At 47.3% G+C, this 26,125-nt stretch overlaps 1 protein-coding gene and 1 long non-coding RNA gene across 2 annotated transcripts in view; both read left to right on the top strand.

Moving 5' to 3' along the window:
• Positions 1-7,790, top strand: part of LOC145535705 (uncharacterized) — a 54,488-nt gene extending 46,698 nt beyond the window's left edge. The window contains 2 exon segments of the mRNA XM_081564076.1: positions 5,963-6,465; positions 7,784-7,790. Of these exon segments, the coding sequence (XP_081420202.1) occupies positions 5,963-6,465; positions 7,784-7,790 (510 nt within the window).
• A 4,925-nt stretch (positions 7,791-12,715) lies between these two features.
• Positions 12,716-24,543, top strand: LOC145535547 (uncharacterized). Its single transcript, XR_014075462.1, has 6 exons — positions 12,716-12,849; positions 12,960-13,066; positions 19,173-19,330; positions 20,031-20,192; positions 20,509-20,761; positions 23,069-24,543. It is a non-coding gene; the product is annotated as an uncharacterized LOC145535547 (long non-coding RNA).
• Positions 24,544-26,125: the final 1,582 nt, after the last annotated feature.

Here is a 26,125-nt window from a genome sequence, read left to right as displayed (position 1 = left end):
TCAGGGTCACTGGTACCCACTTTGTAGCCTCACCTCTCCCTTGACAGAAAAGGACAAACTGAGCTGAGTGTGCAGCACTTCTCAGCCAACTCCAAATGAGCCTGCCACCCAAGTAAAGCTGCACTGTGACCCACCACCATCGGAGGTGTGGAATTGAGTTTGTGGGCACAGAGACTGGATTAGGGGCCACCAGGAGATATTAAAATGTCTTGCTAATCTCAAGTTTCTAAACAAAACTCTGGCCAGTGGGAGATGAGCACAGGGCAGACCCTTTGGCCCCGCCCAGATTCAGGAAAGAGAGAGACGGGGGATAAGAGAAAGGACAGAAATGGGGAAATTTTAAAGACCAGTCCACCTTAAGGAGGCGTAGAGACAGGATGCTAAATGGGGAACAGAGAAGCACAGAGAAACTTTGAGATGCCCTGAGAAAGACATGGTTATAGGAACAGGTGTGTGAGAAATTTGTAGTGTCTCCCTTGGACCAGGTATCGGGCATAGGACCTCAGTTGAGCAGAGCTCAGCTGTCTATTCTGGAGCGAAGGTCAGTGGTGAGTGGATCATGCTGGATTGCTTGGTGAAGCATCAGGGCCGGCAACCCTGTCCGATTCATCATGGCTGTGCGCTCCTTGTGTTCCTGCTCAGCCAGCTCGTGCAACTGCGGGGGGTAAGTGTGAGAAGGGGCTTCTAGGATCCCATGCTGCCCCTCAGCCACACTCAGCCTCGTAACCTACCACACAAACATGCTCTAGGTCCACCTCGGCACGCCTCAGCTTCTCCCAGCAATAGTGGAGGTTGCAAAGGCATTTGGGGAGATGACAGAAATCATCAGTGACCTCAAAGACATTGTGCACTAGTGGACAACCACACACCTGATCATCTGGAGCCTGAGGGCAGAAAGAATAATGATGAGGTGTGGAGGGGGGTGGCTATGGAGGGTGATCGGGCAGGTAAAATGAGAGGAAGAGGGGGATTGGAGGGCAGTCGGGCAGAAGGAGAGGGCCGGGAAGTGACCTAGCAGGAAGGAAGAGAGGAATTCAGTGATTACTAGGTAAAGAAGAAGGGGGCAAAGCGGGTATGATCAAGCACGGAGGATGGAGGAAGAAGCTAAGCTGGGATGTAGGAAAGGGTGTGATGGGTAGGATGGATGGAAGAGTAGAAAGAGATCAAACAGGAAGGAGAGGAAGGATGGAGGGGAAGTCTGACAGGGAGAAGTAGATGAATGTGAGTGACAGCCGCCCAGTCATGTCCAACTCTTTGCGACCCCATGGACCCATGGAATTCTCTAGGCCAGAATACTGCAGTGGGTAGCCTTTGTCTTCTCCAGGGGATCTTCTCAAACCAGGGATTGAACCCGGGTCATCCGCATTTCAGGCGGATTCTTTACTAGCTGGACCACAGTAGATGAATGGAGGTTGGTAAAACATAGAGGAGGTGAGGAATGGGGTCAGGAGTGTGGAGGGATGAGGGCTGATCAAGCAAAGAAGAAGGGATTTTGGAGATGAGAAGCAGGGAGAAGGTGACTGGACAAGTGAGGCAGCAAGAATAAAAACATAAATGAAGGGAAGTCCGAAATTCAAAAGAGAGGAATTGAGGGTGGCTTTTCAGGGATGGTTGGGGTGGAATGTCGGGCAGGGGCTAGGAAAAGAAAGTAGATGGGCAAGCAAGGAGACAGGATGAACAGGAGATGGTTTTACAGAGCAGGAGAGGAATGGAGGCTAGACAGGCAGAAAGAGAGAGACAGGCAGAAAGAGAAATGTTTGGGGGGGGTGTGGTCAGGCAAGGAGCTTATCAATAAAGAAGCAGCAACCAGGCAGAGAGAAAAGTGAGACTAGAAGATGCCTGAGCAGTAGGGCGGGGGAGTGTAGGGGAGGTCAGGAAGAGAGGAGGGGACCCACCGAGATTGGTCAGTAGGTATGAAAGCAGTCAGGCAGAGGGAAGAAGGAATAGGAGGCACTTCAAGCATGGAGAACCAGAAGAAGAAGGTGGTCAGGTAGGGAGAAGGGGAGAAATGGAAGGTCATGAAATAGAGAAGGAAAAGTCTCACCTTGGGGTCCACTGAGGGCTTGGGACCTCTTACTCTGTGGGTTGTAAACATCGTAGAAGAGCCTTGTGGCTCTGGGGAGAGATTGAAAGTGAGGTGCTAAAGATGAAGAGGAGGGTGGTTTCACCCTGAACCCAGGCCACACTTTCTCCCAATCCCACCCAAGTGGGCTTCCCTGGTGGCTCCTCACACAAACCCTGCCCCCCAATTCACCCACTTTTGCCTCTGAGCCCACCCACATCCTGCCCTTGATCTTGCCCACCCTGCTCCTGCTCCTGTCCACATCATGCCTTGGAAGCTTCAGCTTCATCATCAGTCCTTCCAATGAATATTCAGGGATGATTTCCTTCAGGATTCACTGGTTTGATCTCCTTGTAGACCAAGGGACTCTCAAGAGTCTTCTGCAGCATGACTATTTACCAGAAAAGGCAAGCATAGATTAGCCTCAGGGCAAGTTATTGAAACCTGTAGTTCACTGGGTTCCACCTCCAAGGTTCCCTCAATCAGTTGACTCTGAGACTTTTCCCTAGTATTCCCTGGCTGAGGGTTTCGTCCTGGGCTTTCCTGATTCCCTTGTTCCTGCAGGTTCTGCATTCTCAGGAGTCTCTTTCTCCAGTCCCTCATCCAGTGTCTTGGCATACTGTAATAATGACATACAGTTTTCCCACCTAACTTGGCTCCCTTCACGTGTTGTCCAGAGTAGGGGTTCTTCCCTTAGAAAATAGCTGTAACCAAGTGGCTAACACAGTGATGTTTAACTGCTTCTTTTCTCCTTCCTTTTTCTCTAGCATGCCCCCAAATTGAGCAGCTGCTGCTAAGTTTTATGCAATCGTCTGTTCTAGGTTGAAGCAAACGTTGCTAGGACTAGTGGGTGATTTTGAACTGCCTCTGGATCCAGGCCGGTAAGTTGTGGGGTGATTTCTCCCAGCTCACTTTTCGTAGAAGGACTTCAAGTATGGCCATGTGCAGGCCTCTCAGTGGGTCCCTCAAGTCATTAGTTCTTCCATGGTTGTGGGAGGTGGCATATAGTCTGAGTCTTTTGGCCACCTTTCCCCCTGATATGCTGGGTTGCTTTTCGGTCCTGACATGCCTGCTCCATCAACCAACCACAGCCTGCTGCTTGCACAATTCTGTGCAGCTACCAGGGCACATCCCAATGTTTGGGGCTGTAAATTGAAAACACACTGCCAGGTACTTGTGCAAACTTCTGTGGGTCTTTCCTGGGCCCACAAAAAGAATCCCTCAGTGAATAATGTAGGGAAGTTGAACAGCATGTAGATTTGTACTGTTTCAAGTCTGGGTAGCCACTTAATGGCATCAGTTTCATTGGCAAAGTGGTTAGGGAAGGCTAACTGTCTTGTCATTGAGTCAGGAAAAATGTAGAATTAGATGACTCTTGGGTTTCCTTTCCCATATTGTATTTTTCAGCCTAGCACCATTTTTGCTGGTCTATTCCAAGTGACAAATCCCCATCCTGTAGCCACCATGGGAGGTGGGGTGGGGACACCGTCTTTTATTAAAGTTCCCACTTACTCCTTAACAGTATTGCTTTCTCATCTCGGCTTTTCTAGCTATTTAGTTTGTAGATAAGAAAATACTCTTGAAGACCGAGATCTAGGCTAAGCCCGAAATGGAGTCAGAGCTGGGGCATGAGACTCACACACCTCACATAGGGCCGATAATTCATTACTGTCTCCTTGTCCTTCTTTGCAGGGAAATCTATTTAACTGCCCATCTTGAAGATCATAGTTTTGCCTTCACTAGAAGTCTGATCGAGGTGTGAAGATAAAGAGATGCTATGGAAAGGGACCAAAATGAGGGGAGACAGCAGAGAAAGGAGGAGGAGGATTTGCAGAAAGAGAAAGTGACTTTAATTCTCCCATTTCCTCTTCCATTTTCCTACATCTTCCCAAATAGTGTTTAACCTTCTTCCTAGGATGATACTCATCCTGTAAACACAAGTAATTCCTTTGCTGGGGATGAAAGTGCAAGTGTTAGTCGATCAGTCGTGTCTACCTCTTTGCAACACCATGGACAGTAGCCTGCCAGGCTCCTCTGTCCGTGGGATTCTCCAGGCAAGAATACTGGAGTGGGTTGCCATTCCCTTCTCCAGGGGATCTTCCTGACCCAGGGATTGAACCCAGGTATCCTGCGTTGCTAGCAGATTCTTTACCGTCTGAGCCACCAGGGAAACCTGGGCAAGAGGTTCTTCTAAAAACCACCGCATGTGTTAATTCATCCAAATTAATGGAAGCATCCTCAGGCCAATATAAGCCTGCATTTTCCTTTCAAATGGATTCCCTTCCAAATGTCATCTAGAGCTCTAGTGGCCATTCAAGAGAGAAGATCTGCAGGCAACATCTGGGCTTCCCGTCTTTCCCACCATTAAAGCTGATGGTGACCCTGATGGATTTTTAGGTCCTGTATTACGCATGCTTACTCAAAAAGAAAATCTAGAATCTGGACAGTGAGATCCATGCAGGTAGTATTGGAAAAGAGCAAAGAGCTAAGGGGGAGGCATTTTATAATTCATCTTCACTGGTCTGCTCAGTTCGGGAAATTTCAGGCCATCCCAGCCTCATCAGCAAACTGGGAAAATTAAAAATACAGTCTCCTGAAAACGCAGGAGATCTTCTCCACAAATGGAGAATAGAGACAGAATGATTTCATTACTGAGTATTAAACCAGACTGTGCTTGGCATCATGCGCAATCTGCTAATCAGACTGCAAAGGTAGCAAGAAATCAACCTTTTGCTTAACTGAGCATACACAGTCCAGTACCTGAATGTTCTTAAGAAGAACGACAACTAGTGGTCCTGCAAGAGGACCTGAGACCACCATTTTCTCTACATTCTCTTGTAGTTCATCCTAAGCTCAGCTGGTCATGGTAGTGGCATCTGTGCCAGTTAATTGTCTTTATCCGAAGGCAGAGTCAGACTTCTCCTGTCTCTTATGACAAGCAGGTATCAAGGAAAGATAAGCAAGCCTTCCTAAGTGATCAATGCAAAGAAACAGAGGGAAACAATAGAAAGGGAAAGACTAGAGATGCCTTCAAGAACATTAGAGATACCAAGGGTACATTTCATGCAAAATTGCGCACAATAAAGACAGGAATGGCATGGACCTAACAGAAGCAGAAGATATTAAGAAGGGGTGGCAAGAGTACACAGAAGAACTACACAAAACAGATGTTAATGACCCAGATAACCACGATGGTGTGATCACTCACCTAGAGTCAGATATCCTGGAAGTCAAGATATCCTGAAGTCAGATATCCTGAAGTCAAGTGGGTCTTAGGAAGCACCATTATGAACAAAGTTAGTGGAGGTGATGGAATTCCAGCTGAGCTATTTCAAATCCTAAAAGATGATGCTGTGAAAGTGCTGCGCTCAAATGCCAGCAAATCTGGAAAACTCAGCAGTGGCCAGAGGACTGGCAAAGGTCAGTTTTCATTCCAATCCCAAAGAAAGGCAATGGCAAAGAATGCTCAAACTACCACACAATTGTACTCATCTCAAACACTAGCAAATTAATGCTCCAAATTCTCCAAGCTAGGCTTCAACAGTACGTGAGCCGAGAACTTCCAGATGTTCAAGCTGCTTTTAGAAAAGGCAGAGGAACCAGAGATCAAATCGCCAACATCCGTTGGATCATAAAACAAGCAAGAGGATTCCAGAAAAACATGCATTTCTGCCTTATTGACTATGCTAAAGCCGTTGACTCTGTGGATCTCAACAAACGATGGAAAATTCTTCACGAGATGGGAATACCACACCACCTAAGCTGCCTCCTGAGAAACCTGTATGCAGGTCAAGAAGCAACAGTTAGAACTGGACATGGAAGAACAGACTGGTTCGAAACTGAGAAAGGATACGTCAAGCCTGTATATTGTCACCCTGCTTATTTAACTTCTATGCAGAGTACCTCATGGGAAATGCCTGGCTGCATGAAGCACAAACTGGAATCAAGATTGTCGGGAGAAATATCAATAACTTCACATGAGCAAATTACACCACCCTTAAGGCAGAAACCAAAGAGAAACTAAAGAGCCTCATGATGAAAGTGGAAAAGGAGAGTGAAAAAGCTGGCTTAAAACTCAACATTCAAAAAACAAAGATGATGGCATCCTGTCCCATCACTTCATGGCAAATAGATGGGGAAACAGTGGAAACAGTGAGAGACTTTATTTTCTTGGGCTCCAGAATCACTGCAGATTGTGACTGCAGCCACAAAATGCAAAGATGCTTGCTCCTTGAAAGAAAAGCTATGACAATCCAAGAGAGTGTGATAAAAATCAGAGACATTACTTTGCCCACAAAGGTCCGTCTAGTCAAAGCTATGGTTTTTCCAGTAGTCATGTATGGATGTGAGAGTTGGACCATAAAGAGAGCTGAGAGGCAGAGAATTGATGCTTTTGAATTTTGGTGCTGGAGAAGACTCTTGCGAGTCCCTTGGACTGCCAGGATATCCAACCTGTCAATCCTAAAGGAAATGAGTCCTGAATATTCATTGGAAGGACTGATGCTGCAGCTGAATCTTCAATACTTTGGCCACCTGATGTGAATAACTGACTCATTAGAAAAGACCCTGTTGCTGGGAAAGTTTGAAGGCTGTAGGCGAAAGGGACACAGAGGATGAGATGGTTGCATGGCATCACTGACTTCGACAGACATGAGTTAGAGCAAGCCCTGGGAGTTGGTGATGGACAGGGAAGCCTGGCGTGGTGCAGCCCATGGGGTTACAAGGAGTCAGACAGGACTGAGGGACTGAACTGAACTGAACTGTGTTCCAGCTTAGAGCCAGGGCCTGAGGCTAAGGTGCCAGGATGACAGAGAGACAGAGCACTGTCTGCTTTGGTGTTTATCGTTCAAGGAGATGGCTCCTAGGCCCAAAAGAAAATTATTCCCGGGTTGTTTTGCTGGCAGAAGGCTTATGAACCCTTTTCAGATTTACATATGTACCCAAGGGGCAGAGGAAGGGTTTATAAATACCAGTTTTCTCAAGGAAATGTTCTAAGAAAAGGGAAGGAGGAAAAGGTCTCTTTCTCTTCTAGCAACAGGGAAGATTCCGTTTTTTAAAAACGGCTGTGAGTTTTAAAAGGCTGTGAGTTTCCTAAGCCTGAGTTCCCGCAGAGGTGACGCAGATCATCCTTGACAAATGCCTGCCTGTGCACTGAGTTGCCTTACAGGAAAGGACCCTGAGCCTGGGCAACCTGCTCCCTAAGAGAAGCCTGGAAACCAGCCTTGGAGTCATTTGCTGTAAGCACAAACCTGAGAAATGCCAGGGAAAGAGCACTCGGGGCCTTGCTTTCCTGTCACACTCAGCAAGATGTGTAGGAGCGCAAGAGACCCATGGAGGAGTGTCTTCCAAGTCCAGTGGGACAGAAAAGAAGGCCTAGGCGGTGACACAGCACTCCCAGTGCCATCAGTCTGTGCTGTACATTTGTTTACAGCCACAAAGTCTCAAATGGCCAGGGCCACCGGAGCAACATACATTCCGCTGGCGGTAATCCACAGTGAGCCTGCACCCCGCGCTGGTTTTTCCCACTGGCCAGACTGGGCCATTGTATTGATGCTTTACTGTCCTAATCTACCTGCCACATCTTAGTCTTAATCAAGGCCGTAACTTCTCTTTGTCCTCCAGGGATTCTCTGCTGTTTCTCTTCGGACACCTGGGAGAGGATAGGGAGATGGGTTGGGGAATGCACTGCACACTCTGCTGTCATCTCTCTACATGTGGCAGCCCCTGAACCAGAGAATTTCCTTTGGTCTTCATCCAGCATTCCTAGAACAAGCATGCAAAACACTGTCCCGGTGATGTATTGGGTCATGGAAGCAACAATGACAGTTCTGTTGACCCTTGAACAACGTAGGGGTTAGGGGCACCAACCCCCCTCTGAGGCAAGAATCCAAGTATAACTTTAGACTCTTCCAAAACTTAACTACTAATAGTCTACTGTTGACTGGAAGCCTTACGGTTAACATAAACAGTTGATTAACACATATTTTGTATGTTATATCCATTACCTGGGCGCTAGTGGTAAAGAATTCGACCGCCAGGGCAGGAGACGAGCAAGATACGTGGGTATGATCCTCGGGTGGGGAAGATCCCCTGGAGAAGTGAAAGTCTACCCACTCCGATATTCTGGCCTGGAGAATTCCACGGACTATAAAGTCCACGGGGAAGCAAAGAGTCGGACACGACGGAGCGTCTGTCAGTCAGTCCTGACGTCCCTGCCTTCAATCTCGGTGCTTGCTTCTCTTACTTACTCGTAAATGTCTTTTTCCACATGGTTCCGGCAGAATAGGGCACTTTTATCTGTATTCAAAACCTCTTCAGGCAGATATCCCTCTCCTCAGCGGTTTTTCTGCCTGGTATCTGGAACGCATCTGCTGCCCCCTAGTGGGTGCAAGCTGCTTCTCCTCTCATCTTGACATTTTAAAAGCCAAACAAACTTCTTTCTTAAAATTATCAGACCTTTCTTTGCTGACATTGCATTCCCCAGCTTCAGATTCTTCACCTTCCTTTGCTTTAGGTTGTTGTTGAAAGACTTGGCTTTTCCTTGAATCATATAGAGGCTTTTGGTATGCCTTTCTCAGAGCAATCCTGCATCTACATTACAGCTGCATTTTCAAAATTAGATACAGCGTTTCACAAAAAGTGCAAGGTTTTCAGGCCTGTTGGTATAGCTGCAATGGCAGCTTCACCAATTTGCTTTTTTCAAAAGCAATAGGCCTTACGATGGGTTCTTTTTTCTTGAAATGGTGGGAAACCACAGCTGCAGACCTCAACCTATAGCAAATATCAAGCAGTTCAATTTTTTGTTGTAATGCTGTGGCTTTTCTCTGCTTCTTGGGAGCACTTCCAGCATCACTAGTGGTTTGGTCTGGTTCATGGTGTCATTCAAGGTTTACAATATTGCACTAAGCATGATGAAAACTACTTGAGAACCATAGGAGATGGCTTATTACTTCAACACACAATTTTTTGGAAAAACAAACTGCTCACACAGAGATGATTACTATCACATGGTGTTTAAGTGGATACCTGCATGTCTTGAGCTCATGGCAGGTGCAAAAGGAGCTGGCTATGAAATGATTACAGTAGTAGGTATGGACTACGGTTCAATTTATGCAGTTAGAATGTATTCCTGACTTTCTCCATTGCTTACATTTCTCTTGACTGTGAACCGCGCCATGGATTATAAACGTGTGCTTGAAGTTTTGATAAATTTTAACTTTTTATAATAGATTTGTGTATATTTTATGGTAGTAAATGCCAAAAGAGACTGTTATCTACACGTACTTTATGAATTCAGGATGTACCCGCTATTTTCTTAATTTTTCAATATTTCTAGGTTACACGATTCATCTGCAAATTTTTCAAATAAGTTGTTAAAACTCCAAAGAATGTTTTCAGTAGATGTTTTGAAAAAAATGTATGCATGATTGGACCCATACAGCTCAGAACCATGTTGTTCAGGGGTCAGGTGTACATTGAATTGACTTAACAGGGCGACTTTATGGTCCTTTTCCCTTCTCCAGGCCTAACCCCCATCAGTTGGATCTGGGTGCTCTCTCACCCCTCGAGATCAGATAGAACGGTCGAGGTGCATGTCGCCAACAGATCCTTAAAAGTCCAAGTCTCTCCCTTCACCAAAGTTCTCCAGAATACTCAGAGGGGGGTGTATGGCCTTTGGTCCCTCTTGGGAACAGGAAGCCCCACTCCAACCCAATAACTGCTTCAAAATGGCCAATTGCAGAATACAAGGGAAGGAAGGGACAACGTGTAGAGTGAGAGTGTGGCTCCATGCCAGAAGGCAAGTCTTTACCGTTATGTTTAGTTTTGAACAACGCAGCAGCTGCTTGGGCCTCAACCAAAGGATCTCATGTTTTCAGTATGCCCAGAGCTTTGTATCGGGCAGCACGTTCCTTGTGACTGATGCCATCTCTTTCAAATTTGAGGATGCCTTGATTCTGCAGCCATGGCCATGTGGCTTTCTAGTTGTGCCCATTGGCTAGCTGAGGTATTACTAGTGCAGTTGTTCTGTCACTAAGTCGTATCCAACTCTTTGTGACCCCATGGACTGCAGCATGCCAGGCTCCTCTGTCCTTCACTATCGCCCAGGCTTTGCTCAAATTCATGTTCATTGAGTCAGTGGTGCTATCTATTCATCTCATGCTCTGCTGCCCCCTTCTCCTTTTTTCTTCAGTCTTTCCCAGCATCAGGGTCTTCTCCAATGAGTCAGCTCTTCGCATCAGGTTGCCAAAGTATTGGAGCTTCAGCTTCAGCATCAGTCTTCCCAATGAGTATTTAGGGTTGATCTGTTTAAACATTGACTAGTTTGAGTTCCTTGCAGTCCAAGCGACTCTGAATATGGTGTGTGATCCCTGAAGGGAAGACTAGAGCAGTAGCAACTTTTAAAGATGTCCACTTTGATTCAGGGCATGTGCTACCCTTTTTATTTACAGTGGGGGAGCAAAAAGGTTTTCTTGACTTCTTAGGGTCCCTGGCTGAATGGGAAATTTAAGCTGACAGAGAAAGATTAACAGAAGAAAAGCATACACATAAGTTTTACATGATGTGGGAGCCTTGATAAGGGAATGAAGACACGAAGCAACAGTTTGACCTGAGGAGTTCTGTGCTGGGTTAGAGGAAGACTGGATGGTTGTGGAGGAATATGATAAGTCAGAGAGTAAGTTTAGTAACTGGGAGAGACTTAGCACAAACTGTTTCTTAGGGTCCCTTTGTTTTCTGAGATAAGTAAGGATGCTCTTTTAGTCTGGGTATAGCCAGGGAACCACTCACCTGAGGGTTCAATGACCTGCTTCAGGGAAGAAGGGCAGGGGGGAAGGTCGGAGGGAACGCACTGTTTCAGCTGTTTTCTCAGAGTCTTTCCGCTTAGAGTATTCTATACACCAAGGTGCCATGTTTGGGGGTAGCACATCTTGAAGTCCATCTATACCTCTATAACTTCCGTTTTTACTCACTCTTAAGATAAAGGCTAGGGAAATTTTTCAGGGCAGTGGAGCTGATCTCAAGAATGTATCTAGAATTTTGGGGGTCAATTTCTCTCTTGGCAGTATGTCGTCTTCATCAGCATTATAGATCCAGTATGGGGCAGTAGAGCCCGGATGCCAGTCATTGCCTCATCTGTGGTTTCCTACGGAAGTTTGTCTTGGTGAAATCTCCCCAAGAAGCTGTACCACAGCAGGAAGGATCTACTACAGAAACCTCTGAGTCCTTTGGCTGTGGTTTCTCAATGCATCTGAGGTAGGCATGGTAGACTGTAGATGGACTGAGCCATAAGACATTTCAGCTTCTTTTGCAACAAGTTTCACATCCCCTCCTGCTCCTTGCTCAACCAACCAGCGAAAGCTGTCACCATGTGCCTGGCTTCTGTCCATGCTGGTCATGAGTTTCTCTCCTTTTTCCCTGAGTGTAGATGCTCACCTCTGAAACTATTGTCTGAAGAAATGTTGCGAGCCACATCTGCCCTCCCCCAGCTCCTAGTACAGACTTCCCTCATTTTACTTGTGCCTTGCTTTATTGTGCTTTACAGATATCATGAGTTTTTTTTCTTTTTTTCAATTTTTTTCCATTATACTTTATTACAAGATATTGAATATAGTTCCCTGTGCTATATAGTAGGTGCTTGTTGTTTATCTATTTTATATATGGTAATGTACATCTGATAATTCCATACTCCGAATTAACACCTCCTACTTTGGTAACGATTAAGTTTGTTTTCTGTGTCTATGAGTCTGCTTCTGTACTGTGGGTTTTTAAAAAAAAAAACAAAAAAACCCAAATTGACAGTTCGTGGGCAACCGGGCATTCCGCAGGTCTGTTGGCACCATTCATTTTTCCAATAGCATTTGCTCACTGCCTGTCTCTGTGACTCATTACAGTAATTTTTGCAATATTTCTCACTTTTTCATTATTATTATACTTGTTATCTTGATCTATGATCAGTGATCTTTGATGTTACTACTAATCCATGACTCTAGGTTGGCAAACTTAGATGATAAATGTATGTGTTCAAACTGCCTTGCTTCCTGTCCTCCTCAGGCCTCTCTTTCCCTGAGAGATAATAATATTGAAAATTAGGCCGGTTGATAAACTTACAATTTGCCTCTAAGTGTTCAAGTGAAAGGAAGAGTCTCTCAGCTCAAATCAACATCTAGAAATGGTTACGCTGAGTGAGGAAGGTGCATCAGAATTTGAGGCAGGCTGAAAGCTAGGCCTCTTACACCAGTTACTGAAGTTATGAATGCAAAGGGAAAGTTCTTGTAGGAAATTAAAAGTGATGCTCCAGTGAGCACATAAATGATAAGAAAGAGAAATAGACTTACTGCTTGTAAGGTAAGGGAGTTAGAGAAGGTGAGGTTCAGAAAAAGAATGAGACCGGCATTTTACAGGAACAGATCACCTTTAGTGAGGCGAGAAGGGGCAGCAGTCAGGTTAGCCAGCTGCTGCACTAACCTAAGAAAAGAGTAAAGATGTATAGGCATGTATGTGGAAAGTTACTGTCTTAAGGGGGCCTGTTCTTCTCCAAGGTTGTTCAGAGTAGTTATCTCTTCAACAGCTGGGGCAAGGAATTTTGGAGATGGGCCAGAGGCTGGACCGGCTGGGAGCTGGGTGTAATCAACCTAATGTCCATGTTTTTCTTCCGGTGAGAGAGTTCTTTGTTTTGCATAGAATGGTGGGAAGGACCCGGAGGGGAGTTTTAACTCCAGGCTACCTCCAGCCGTGCAACTTTCCTTCATTCCAGACCCTAAGGAATATATACAAAAAGAGAAAGAGAGGTGGGTGCCCTTAATGTTCAGGGCTTCTTCGTGCTGATAAATGAGGGTCAGGGGTTGGTGGTACGGGAGGAAGGAAGTCTAAGGCCTGTAGTGTTGATTTTTTATTTTAGCCGTCAGGGTCTCAAGCAAAACAGCAGTCTTGACTTGGTCTCAGGAAAAGGCTCGGATTCGGTCTTGGAGGAATCTCTGGAAAAGATTAAACAAACAAGGCCCAAAGGTGAGTAGGAGGATGATAAAAATGAATGGTCTGAGAAGGGGTAAAGGTTAGAAAAGGCTTCCTGTAGCCACAGGGTGGCGATGTAATCTTCAATGTGTTCCAGCGTGGCTCCTTGAGGACTCCAGACCCAGCTTTCTGCTAGAAGTTGTCTCAGGCTCAGGGCCGGGGCAATGGGATGATCCAGAGGGATGGGATGGGGAGGGAGGTGGGTGGGGGGTCCAGGAAGGGGAACACCTGTAAACCCATGGCTGATTCATGTCAATGTATGGCAAAAACTATTACAATATTGTAAAGTAATTAGCCCCCAACTAAAATAAATAAATTTATAAAAAAAAAAAAAAAGAAGTTGTCACAGGAATAATTGTAGCCATGAAACCGACAGGCTCATCTGTTGCCAGTTTGGGGCGGTGGAAGCGGTGAGGACTTTAGAGTTGTAGGGCCTGTGTGAGAAACTTAATAGGTATTAGTCTGGTAAGCATTTTCATCAATGGGCTGCATAACCTTTTTTAACCGGGTAATGTGTACCCAAGGGGTGATTTTGTTGTTAGTTTTGGAGCAGTAGGGGTCAGCAGAATTACTGTGTAGGGTCCTTGTCATTTTGGAGTTAGATCTGAGTGGGACTGAACTGTCATATAGACTTTGTCTCTTATTTGAAGGGATGGGTATGGAAGATTGGGATGTGGTCGGGGGAGTAAGTTATCCATATGTTGTCAAAGGGCATCTCGTGTCTGGGCAAGTAAAGGAAAAGGAAGGTGGGAAAGCAGTTTGGGACTGTCTTGGGAGGGGGGAAGAGCCAAAGGTATTGTGGGCCTCCCATACATGGCCTCGAATGGACTGATATTTAAGGGTTTTTTTTGGTAAGGCCGGACCTTTAAGAGGGCTAAAGGGAGGAGTTTCGTTCAGTCTTGAAGTTTGATCGTTAATTTGGTCAGAGTTTTTTTTTAGGACTTGGTTGGCTCTCTCAACACTATCAGAAGATGGGGGATGATAAGGAATGTGAAACCTCTAAGGAACTTGAAGGGCTCGTGCAATATTTTGGGTGATTTGGGATGTGAATTCGGGTCCATTGTCAGCCTGGGGGGAGGAAGGCATTTCAAACCTTGAGAGAGTTTCAGTAAGAATAACCTGACCCACAGTAGGGGCTCATTTGTTAGTAGTCGGGAAAGCTTCAATCTATCTAGAAAATGTATCTACAAAGACTAGGAGAAATTTCAGCCTTTTTACGGGTGGCATGTGGGTGAAATCTACCTGCCAGGCTTGTGTGGGAAGATATCTATAAATTCGGTGGGTGGGGGAAGGAGGGGGGCGAATGTTAGAATTAGGATTTGTCCGCTGACAAATGGTAGAAGTTTGGGTCAGATTATTGAAATAAGTCACATCGTCTTTAGTCAGTTTAATCAAGTTCTGAAGGCAAGTCTTAAGTACTTTTGTAGAGGGGTGGAAAAGGGAATGTAAATATGAAAGTAAAGTGTGGATGTTAGGCTCACCAATTTTGGCTATAGTAAAGACAGGACTACCAGAGGCGGCTTGTCATTTTGTTTTGTGATTTGGTATATTGTTCTAAAAGGAGATAGGACTATGTTGCTGATGTCTCTGGCAATGTATTACAGCAGCTTGTTTGGGGAACTGAGCCGCATGGAGGAGTTCAGAAATAAAAGAAGCATTGAGAATAGGTGTGTCCTTCTGAGTGAGCAATCTCCTCTCTTTCCAGATTACAATGTTAGAATGTAATATGTTATAGACATATTTGGAGTCAGTGTAAATGTTTCTTTTTTGGTCTTTGGCTAGGGTCCAAGCTTGTGTAAGAGTTATCAGTTCAGCCTGTTGTGAGGATGTGTGAGCTGGGAGTGTGGCTAACTTGATGAGGCAAGGGGGGATAACTCTGTTGGGCTGTCTCTGGACTATTAGTGTTCATATTGCCATCTATGAACCAGGATGGGATTTTGGGGTCAGTAAGGGGCTGATCGGTTATATGTTCAAAGGGATTAAGTGTCATATCTAAGGTCTGAACACAGTCATGAAATAGGTGTTCTGCTTCTGGATCTGGTGTAGGGAGTAAGCTAGCAGGATTAAGAGGTTTACAAGGCATAAAAGAAAGGGATGGGTCGAGGAGGTGTGTGTGGAGGATTTGTAGTCGAGCAGGGGGCAGAGAAAGGAAAGTCTGATGAGAGAGTAAATCTTTGAAGGAATGAGGTGAGCATACATTTAGAGGAGCATTTTGGGTTGGTTTTGGGGCTTTAGGTATTAAGAGGGTGGTTGCAGCTATGTAGGAGAGGGTCTGTTGTAGAGGATGTGGGTAAGAAGCTGGCGGGGTTAAGGGGGGCGCAGGGGGAGAATGAGAGCCGAGGGTTGAGGAGAAAGGCGTATAGGACCTGCACCCTGGAAGGGGGAAGGGAGAGGAAAGCCCGATGTGATAGTAAGTCTCAGAAGCTGTGTGGAGAACAGACTGTTAAAGGGGCATGTCTAGAGAGTTTATTTGCTTTGGGTGCGAGGGCTGCGATAGGAGCCGTGGCCTGTATGTCGGGAGGCCACCCTTGGTCACCATGTCAAGCTGTTTTGACAGATAGGCTATGGGAGCCCAGGTGTCTCCAGCCTGCTGACATAGAAGCCCCAGGGCCTGTCCTTGGTTGGAATGGGCAAAGAGAAAGAATGGTCTGGTGTGATCTGGCAGGTGGAGAGTTGGCACTCGGAGGAGGCTCAGGGTGAGCTGGCGAATAGGATTGGCCAGCGAGAAAGGGTTAAAGAGGGGCTCATCCAGACATCCTTCAGTTGTCTCATAGAGCAGCTTTGCAAAGAGGGAGAAGTTAGGGATCCAGATACGGAAAAAATTTAGGAGGCCGAGGATAGACAGGAGTTCTCTTTTGGTTTTTGGAAGTGGACAGTTAATTAAGGCCTGGATTATATCTGGGGGAATAATTTTTTGTTGGTGGGACATGGAGAGCCCCAGATAGGTGACGTTTGTCTGTACTACTTGGGTCTTGGATGGGAACACCCGGGTCTTGGATGGGAACACCCGATCACCCTAGGATCCCAGGGCCCCAAGGAGTTTGGCAGTGTGTTGGAGGCAGAGTTTTCGGGTTGGGCTACAAAGGAGGAGGTCATCTACGTATTGGAGGAGATGACTCTGGGCTAGGTCGAGTGTCTCTAGGTCCTTTTGTAAAGCCTGTCCAAAAAAGCGAGGGCTGTCTCTGAACCCCTGGGGGAGAACTGTTAGTTGTTGGGAAGCATGAGTCTCGGGGTCTTGCCAGGTGAAGGCGAAAAGGGGTTGAGAGAAGGGGTGGAGGGGGATGGTGAAAAAGGTGTCTTTGAGATCTAATAGCATGAAGTGGGTTGCAGTCGGGGGTATGGCAGACAGAAGGGTGTAAGGGTTAGGGGCTACTGGGAAAGTCGACGTGATGGCCTCATTGATTTTTTGCCTATCCTGGACCAGTCTCCAAGAGTTTGGTCCCTTCCTTACTGCCAGAATAGGGGTGTTGTGTGGTGAATGGGTAGGCATTAAGATAGAGGCCTGAAGAAGACCGGTCTATGATAGGCTTAAGTCTCCTGTGGGCCTCGGGGGTGAGAGAATACTCTTGTTGGGTGATTATATTCGAGGGGTCCTTTAGGGTAATGTGGACTGGGGGATGATGTTTGGCTATGGATGGGTGATCAGTGTCCCAGACGTGGGGGTCCAAGGCGGGTAGATCTAAGGGAAAGTCAGGGGTGCGGGAGAGGGACAGTCCAGGTGCCATCTTCATGCAGAATATAGAGACTGTATCGAGGTGGGGTATGGTAATAAAGACCCCCAATTTGGATAACAAATGTCTCTCTAGGAGTGCCATTGGGCATTTAGGCATTATCAGGAATGAGCGTATGAGGTCGATTTTTCAAATTGACAGAGTAATGGAGGGCTGAGTTTTGGCCTTAAGGGAACTCCAGAGACCCCCTTGATTGTGAGTTCTGAGTCTTGAGTTGGGCCAGAGTAGGAAGTTAAGAGAGAGAAAGCGGCTCCAGTGTCTATTACAATACAGGTCTTTTTTCTGGCCATTACCCCGTCTACCCTAAGTTCTGAGCTCGTGTCTGGGACACGGACGGGGAGGCTGGAACCCAGGCCCCGTCATTGGAACAACTCTCGTAGGGTTGGGCTGGGGTTTTGGGGAGAAGCGGGAATCTCTCCAGGGGTGCCAGGGCATCCCTATGAACATTCCACTCTCCAGGTCTGGGAGGTGGGGACCTCCCCAGTGTTGTCAGGGCGTCCCTGGGGACAGTCCACCTTTTAGTGTCTCCACTGACCATAGGTTGGGCATGCTTTTGTAGGGGGCCGCAGGTTTGGGCATGCCTTTGTCCAGTGTCCTGACTGGTTGCATCGGAAGCAGGGTCCAGGGGGGAGGTCTTAAGTCCCAGTCTGGGATGACTTGGGCCGGGCTGATCTCTTCCCTTAATTGCTGCCGCCAAAAGGGCATATTTAGCTTTTCTCTCACGGTCTTTTTCTCTCTTAGCTTCCTCCTCTCTATTATTGAACACCTTGAAGGCTACTTCTAGAAGGTCTCTTTGGGGGGAGGTCTCAGGACCCTTGTCTAGCTGTCGAAGCTTGCGTCTAATATCAGGGGCGGACTGGCTGATGAACTGAAGATGAAGGTAGAGTAATCCAGCAGGGTGGTGATATCTTAGTTAGTAAACTTCTGGACTGCTTCTGTGAGGCATGCCAAAAATAAGGCTGTATTTATGTCTGCCCCTTGGGTGATTTCTCTGACTTTATCAAAATTGACATGGATATGAGCATTTTTCTGCATTCCTTCTAGAAGGCAGGTAATCATATGATTCAGTCTCCTGATACCTGGGTCACTGGGCTGGTAAGTCCAGTGGGGATCTGATTGAGGCACCGCCTCATCAGCAGCTGGGCTATCCCTGTCTTGGTTATGGAAGTGATCGGCATGGGCTTTTGCCACTTGCCGGATACGTTCTTTTTCATCTAGGGTGAGAGAGGCATTTAGGATATAATATATGTCACTCCATGTGAGGTTATAGGCCTTGGAGAGTTTCAGGAATTGTTCTCTGTATCTGGTAGGATTTTCATAAAATGATCCTAACTTTTCTTCTATCTGGCTGATATCTGACAATGAAAATGGCACGTGGACTCGTGTGGGGCACTCTGGCCCTGCTCCCTCTCTCAGGGGAAACATATGTTGGGTATGTGACCGTGTGGCAGGAGGGGAGGGAAGAGGGAAGGGGTGGTCAGGGAGACGGGGTGGCGGGGTTGAGGGGGAGTCAGGAGAGGTTTTGGGGTCAGTAGGTGAATTGGATGAGGGGGAAGGAGAGGGTTGGCGGGGTGGCAGATAGGGAGGGGGCTCGTCCGCTGGGTCAAATTCTGGGGGTGCGGAAGGTCATGACCAGTGGTTAGTTGAAGAAGAAGAGCCCTTTTGTTTGGGAGGCAAGGTGCATAGAAGGACCTCGTGGGTGGAGCAGTTCTTGCATAGGGAGGGCCTGCTCGGAAGGGCTCAAAAGGTTTGGGCATATGGGACCTCTGACCCTTTGCCATTCCATTTGAGGAAGTTAGTGAGATCTGATAAAATATTGAAATCAAAAGTCCCAAACTCAGGCCAGTGGTCTTGGTTGTCTAATTGGTATTGAGGCCAGATCTGTATACAGAGTTGTTTTAATCGGTTAGCTTTGAGTTCAGTGAGAGAGAGTGGCTTGAGATTTTTGAGAACACGGGCCAGAGGGGAATCCTTTAGGACAGATTGGCTAGACCCCATAATTGAAAGGCAAGCAGAGGTTCCTATTGGGAGCTCGAGTTGTCACCATAGTTGAAATAGGAGTTATGAGAAGAGAGCTCTGTGTCGAGGTGGAGCATCCCCTACTTTGGCCTACGGAGTGGCCATAGGCCAAAGGTCCCCGGGACCCGGGAGGGCTAAGTTTTAGGGCGCCTCTAGAAAAACCATCCAGATTGGATCTTACCTTAATTTAGGGGCTGGCTTGAATGGAGTGTTGCATGTAAAGCGGTCGAATGGCAAACGGCCTCTCTGCTGGAGTTGGTCGGTCTCGAGAAAAAGAGAGTGTAGAGAAACCAGGAAGGGGGGGCAGTATTCCTCGGGGTACGTGGAAAACCAATAAAGCCCTTACACAGGACCTGTACCGCTCACGAAGGCACAGGGCGTCCTCTCGAGGAGGTCTTGAAAGCCCGGGAAGGAAAGTGAGCTCGACAGTCTTCCACGCTCCGAAGAGCTAGCCGTGGAGAAGGAGAAGGAACCTCAACCTCCTGCGTCTCAGCACCAAAAATGTAAGGTACGGAGTTAGAGTAGGCGAGGTTCCGAAAAAGAATGAGATTGGCACTCTACAGGAACAGATCACCTTTTATGAGGTGAGAAGGGGCAGCAGTCAGGTTAGCGAGCTGCTGCACTTATCTAAGAAAAGAGTAAGTATATATAGACATGTATGTAGAAAGCTACTGTCTTAAGGGGGCCTGTTCTTCTCCAAGGTTGCTGGGAGTAGTTATCTCTTAAATGGCTGGGGCAACGAGTTCTGGAGTTCGGCCAGAAGCTGGGCCAGCTTGGAGCTGGGTGTAATCAACCTAATATCCATTTTTTCTTTGGGTGAGAGAGTTCTCTGTTTTGTTTAGAACGGTGGGGAGGACCTGGAGGGGAGTTTTAACTCCAGGCTACCTTGAGCCATGCAACTTTCCTTCACCTTTGCCTAGTTAGATCCAGACACAAAGGGCTCCTTGCCCTTTATGAAACATTAGGGAACATTTCAGAAAATTTATCACACACCACCGTGGGAAAAATTGAAGAAGTCCTAAAAATGCAGCGATGTATCATATGCATGTTCTTCAATCATGTCTGATGGGAAGAATTGATATTGTTCAAGGATCAATTTCACCCAAACTCCTCGATAGAGTCCTCCAAAATGCCAGCAACGATTTTTGCAGAAATTGATGAGCTGATTTCTTAAACAAATTCTTTCTTTCTTTCTTTTGCTCCATCAGGTCTTATTTGGGGAATGTGGAAACTTCATTGTGTCACGCAGGATCTTTTGTTGCAGTGCACAGGCACTCCAGTCACGATGCCCAGGCTCAGTAGTTGCTCCACTGCATATAGGATCTTCGTTCCCTGACCAGAGATTGAAGCGATGTCCCCTGCATTGTGAGGCAGGTTCTTTTTTAAAAGATTCATTTGTTTGCTTGTTTACGTAATTTTGGCTTGGCTGGGTCTTTGTTGCTGCACACGTCAGGTTATTCTAGTTATGGTGAGTGGGAGCTACGCTCTAGTTGCCGCAGATAAGCTTCTCATTGCGGTGACTTCTCTTGTTGCAGAGCACAGGCTCTAGGCACTCAAGTTTCAGTAGTTGCAGCTGTCATGCTCCAGAGCACAGGCCCAGCAGTTGTGGTGCTCAGGCTTAGTGGCCTTTCAGCTTGTGGGATCTTCCCGGAGCAGGGATCGAAACCGTGTTCTCTGCATTGGCAGGTAGAGTCTCAACCACTGGACAACCAGAGAACTCCCTGATGAGCTGATATTGAAATTTATGTGAGAACAGAAGCGCGATGATAGCCTGAAGACTTGTGACTATGCACAAATAAAAAGACAAACACAGCCTAGTTTCATTGCTTACTGTACATGTCCAGTAATGGAGCTGTGGATCCATGGGACAGGACTGACAGTCCAGAAGCATTTCCAGACATATGTATGTGGTCAATGGATATTCAGCAGAGGAGTCTAGGTAATTCAATGCGGGGGGGCGGGGGTGGATAATCTTTTGTTGAGCAATTGGTTGTGGAATATCCATATGGGGAAAGCAAACCTCCATTGCCTTGTGTACTTACCTTCCATCATTCACAAAGATTACAGTCAAACGCTCAGAGCTCTACACGCAAAAGCTAAAAGTATAAAAAGTTAAGGACTCAGATGAGAACGTTGTGACTTTTCAGCAGGCAAGTCTTGCACATATGAAGTCAATATTGATAAGCATGAAAAACAAAAAGAACAATATGAACCCAGACTTCACGAATCAAAAATATCAGTCAGATTATATCACCACTCTGTTGATAACTGTATGAGTTTCCTAGGGCTTCCATCATAAAGTACCACAAAGAAGATGCCTTCAGGCAAGAGAAATTTATTCTCTCACAGTTCTGGAGGCCAGGAGTCTGAGACTGGGATGTTGGCAGGGCTGATTCCCTCTGATGGCGCCAAGGGAGAGTCAGTTCCAGGCCTCTCTCATAGGTTCTGGTGGTGGCCTGCAGCACCTGGCCTTCTCTGCCTTGTAGACACTTCACTCCAACTCTTCCTCTGTCTTCACACAGCCTCTCTCTCTGTGTGCTCACATGGCTTTCTTATAAACGTAGCAGTCACTTGATTTGGGCCACCGTAACACACTGTGACCTCACCTTAACTAATTATATCTGCAAAACCCCATTTCCAAATCAAGTCCCATCCACAGGCTCCAGGGGGTGGGGCTTCAACATCTTTTTCTGGGGGACACAGTCCAACCCACAGCCACCCTCCACCACCTCCCACTTCACTCTGAGCACAAGCCCTCAGCATGTCCCCTGAGGCCTCCACATCCAGTCCCCGTCAGGTCTTGGCCCCCTGTCCTGCTGCTCTCCTCTTCACCCACTCTGCTCCAGCCACACTGGTCTCCTCACGCTCCCAAACCTCCCTCAAGTCCTCACTCCGTCTCTGCTTGACAACAAAGCCGACCCTGACCACCCAGTTGAAAAGGGAAAACCACTCCTCCAAGTGCTCCCTGTCTTTTCTCCTGCTGCCCTTCCGGCCAGAGATGTCACCATATTCCCAAAGGCTATCTAGTGTAGTTGTTATTTCATTTCTTGACAGTCTGTCCTGGCTAGACTGGAACCTCCATGGAGGCCTGGAACAGTGTCCAGCAAAAAATGTTCCTTGAGTTACCGAATAAATAAAGCTACTGTAGAAAATGTAATAAAATATTCTTCTGAGCCAGGAATGGGGAACTACTTCCTAAATATTGTTTTAAGCCCATAACAGATTAATATCAAGAATATACCGATATTTTAAATATTCTGCTGATAATCCAGAATTTAACTGCAATTCCGATTTGTGGAAATGGGAACAGGATACAAACAGGCTAGTTACAGCGGAGGAAACCCCCAAAGGTCGCAGGATACAGTAGGAGTGGAGATGGGGGCAGCCATAGCAGGGAGCAGTCTGGCATGACTGAATCCAGTGAAGCCTGCACATCCCTGACCTCCAGCATTTCTGCTCCTGGGAAACTGTGACCAGTCCCCTCAGCGGGGGTGTATGAGGGTGTCCTCATGGTGTCGACTGTGGAGGCGTGAGTCAGAGACACCTAGACGTCCCACTGACTGTCTTTCTGCTCTAATGTCAGACCCTCAGGTGGGTCTGCTTAATTCATGAATTTCCACTTGTGTATGGATGACAGAAGTCAACACGCTAGACCCTCTCTCTGTACGATCTTTGGGCTTTCCTCCCACATGTCTGACCAGAGTGTCCACACCTACTCTCTACATGTCCATGAGAATCCGGTTCTGGCCTGACACAGTTTTTCTCCAGGGATGATGGTGAAAACCTATTAATATCTGCTAAACCTACAACTAAAACTATCACAACGTCTGCTCAGGGCTCCCCCTTTTTAGCACCCACAGGGAGCTTGGACAGAGAGCTCATTTAGTCATCTGTAAGTAACTGCAATGCTTTACTTCCCACTTGGCTTTCCTACAGGGTCCCTAGCCCAGCACTGCACTGCCCTTTACTTGGAGAAGCTGGCCTGCTCCCCTCTCCTCCTGTTGATTTTATTTATTTATTTTTGCCTATGCTGGGTCTTCCTTTCTGCAAACAGGCTTTCTCTAGTTGAAGGGATTGGGGACTACACTCTAGATGCTGTGCTCTCATCATGTTGACTTTATTCGTATACTTTTGCCGGTGCTTGTCTTCATTGATGAACACGGGCTTTCTCTAGTTGTGGCGAGTGGTGTCTACACTCTAGTTGCTGAGCACAGGCTTCTCATCGCCGTCACTTCTCTTATTGCAGAACGTGGGCTCTAGAGCACAGACTCAGTTGCTCTGTGGCATGTTGGATCTTCCAGGACCGGGCATTGAAGCAGTGTTCCTCGCGTTGGCAGGTGGATCCCCATCCACTGAACCCCCAGGGAAGTCCTCCTCATGTTTTGTCTTGCTCCATCCTGAACTGTAACTACTTCTCTAACCTCTGCTTTCTCCTGGATTAAAATTACATGTGTATATGTGGGGGAGGGGGGAGAATCGTGTCTGACTCTTTGCGACCCATGGACTGTAGCCCACAAGTCTCTTCTCTCCACGGAATTTTCCAGGCAAGAATACTGGAGTGGCTTCCCATTTCCTTCTCCAGGGACTCTCCCTCACCCAGGCATGGGACCTGTGTCTGTTGTGTCTCTCATGTTGGCAGGCAGAGTCTTTACCACTAGCGCCACCTGTCTTTTGAAAGCCTGAATGAAAGTGTGCGGCTCTACAAATTGGACCACCTGAATCATTTCCTCTACAAGTTCACTGACATCATCCACTCATGCCTGCTGCGAGTCCTTTCACACTCCTTCCAGACAGGTCCAGGTTAGCATCTGCAGCCTTTGACACATCTCCCTTGACATGGGTTTCAACCTAAATAGATCAGCTTTATTACTGATGAAACTGATTGGGCAGACCGTGATTGGGCATCTGAGCCAAGTCAATTTGCTGACTTCCTCCAGACTGGCTGAGACCTGGGGATGGCCACCCTCAGGGAACCATGGGCCCCGAGGATTGATCCACCTTCCCAGGCTGCTGCCTCCCGTGGTCAGCTTCATTCCCTGTCGCACTCTGACCTGTGTGGCAGACCCATTTTCTTCAGTACATATTATCTCTGAGATTCGCTTTCTCATACTGAGTTAGATTATCTGTCACACACACTCTTTCTGTAACATTCCTGTGTCACTCTATAATGCTTTTTCCACTACACTTATTCTCTCTCACACCCAGTCTCCCCTAGACTCTATCTCTGACACTCTGTGCCACACACTCACTCTGTCATGGTGTCTGTGAGAGAGTTAACTTAGTCAGGTTGCTAGCGGGACCAAGGCTCTTTAAGGAAGAGGTGAACATTCTTTCTTTTTCACATTCTTTTGCCTTAGACATGGAGGCCTGGTAGGCAGCAGAATCTCTTGCTCAATGAAATGCTTTTTTTGAGCTCGGAACCTATGTCATGGGAGAAGGTCTGGGTAAAACTTCCATGGCCTTGAGCTCTAGGTTAAACCATTTCTTCTGGTTAATATCCTGCAGATGTCATCCCAGGATATATGTTATGAGAAAGGGCCTGGGCAAAATTTTCACCGCCTTGAGGCATCTTTTTAATCTAAACCTATTCTCAGCAGCTAGCAGTAAAGTATATAATGCTCTCCTTAAACTAGCAAAGCGGGTACTCTTTCAAACCCCTTCTGATGTCTATGTCAGAAGCTTTTTCTGTCACTATCACTTTAATAAAATTCCTACTGCACAAATCTCTGAGTGACTGAACTTGCATCCCTTGGTCCTGGAATTAAATCTTCTCCTTTGCAGACCACAAATCCGGTGGCACCTTCCACCACTCACCGTGCACGTTAAGTTACCATCTATCATCTTGGGGGCTCACTATTGCTATCACTATCATCTGCAGCTTAGTCTCTTCCCATCACATTCTGTCCTTTTGAATTCCTGTCCCAATCACATATTCAGGCTGTCACACTCACTCAAAACCATTCACCTGTCACAGTGGTAAAATCTCTGAGGAACTCATTCTATCATACACTGTCTTTCCTTCATACTCTCTCACTCTCTTGTCACACGTATTATTTGTCATTGTCATTATCATTTTCCTTTGCACATCTCACAGTTCAGAACCAACTTAAGTCCCATGCCTGATGGAGCACTGCAGTCATCAGTTTTGAGAAATGGAGAAACCAAAATGCACAAGACTTGGAGCTGCTGGTGTTGGGGAGAGAGTGGGTTTATGTGATTTGTTTGGAGGAGAGCTGCATCATGGGAGACAGGAGACTGACATGGCAATACTGTCTGACAACTGACCTGGTGGACCAACACATGGAAAGCCCCTGCAACAGCACATGGACCATAGCAAGTGCTAGCTCTCACTACGAAGGAAGAGCACAGGTACAGGTGTGGGCTGGACAGACGGGGCACACTAGTGGGTCGTGTGGCTTGGCCCCTCACCCTCTAGTCCATCGTAGTCTAGTGAGCCCCCTTCTACAGCACGACTATTCTTACAAATGTTCCCCCAACCTGACAGTGGGCCCCTAAGGGCGAGATGTGTCCAGGCTCCCCGCTGGGGTCCTCTTGGCCACAGAGCAGGGGACAGACACAGGCAATAGACTGGGTCTACCCACACTCTAAAACTGACTGGGGGCCAGAATCGAGAGAAAGTGGGAGGGTGGTAAGGTGGGACAGGAATGCCCCACCCACAGGGAAGGGTCAGCCACTGCTTGTGCCTGTCCTCCTACAGGGGGGTGGGGGAAGTCTGCTGGCCTTGGATTTGGAGGGCTGAGAGGACTCTCAGGCCAGGGTGTGGGGCTCAGGGGCCGGACTGAAGTACAACCCCTGATGCAGTCACCTCCCATGGCAGCAATGGCCCCTGGCAGATGCACCCCATGCCCAGGCAGTGCTGCTTCAGCCCGGTCGTCACTCCGGGCTGTACCTTGCTTGTTGTCTTCACCGCCTTCCAGACGCAGAAGTAGACCAGCACCCAGCAAGCAAGCAGACACAGAGTCACCTCCCAGTTGAGGGCCCCGGCACGAACAGGCCATCGGAGAGCCTCAAGACTTTGTTCCTGGGGAGGGAAAGGCCATGAGAGTTGTGCCAGCAGAGGGCAAGAGACTGCGGGTGTCCAGGGGAACACGGCCCTTCCCCCAGCCCTTGAGTCTAGCCGGTTCCTCCAGTGCTTCTGAGGGGCCCAGGGCAAGCCCAGAGCCTGCAGTCCCTGCAGTCTCTGAGCCTGGACCCCCAGTCAGCCCAGCCCCATGCCATCCCCAGTGAGTCCAACAGCAGTCCCTGCTTCCCTGCCCAGGCAGGCAGGATAGGCACAGCCCAC

Source organism: Giraffa tippelskirchi, chromosome X (genome assembly GCF_054371585.1).
Source record: "Giraffa tippelskirchi isolate mGirTip1 chromosome X, T2T-mGirTip1v1.2.pri, whole genome shotgun sequence".
NCBI classification, from domain to species: domain Eukaryota; kingdom Metazoa; phylum Chordata; class Mammalia; order Artiodactyla; family Giraffidae; genus Giraffa; species Giraffa tippelskirchi.
The sequence above is the reverse complement of the archived record's forward strand: the minus strand, read 5'-3'. Positions and strand labels throughout refer to the sequence as shown.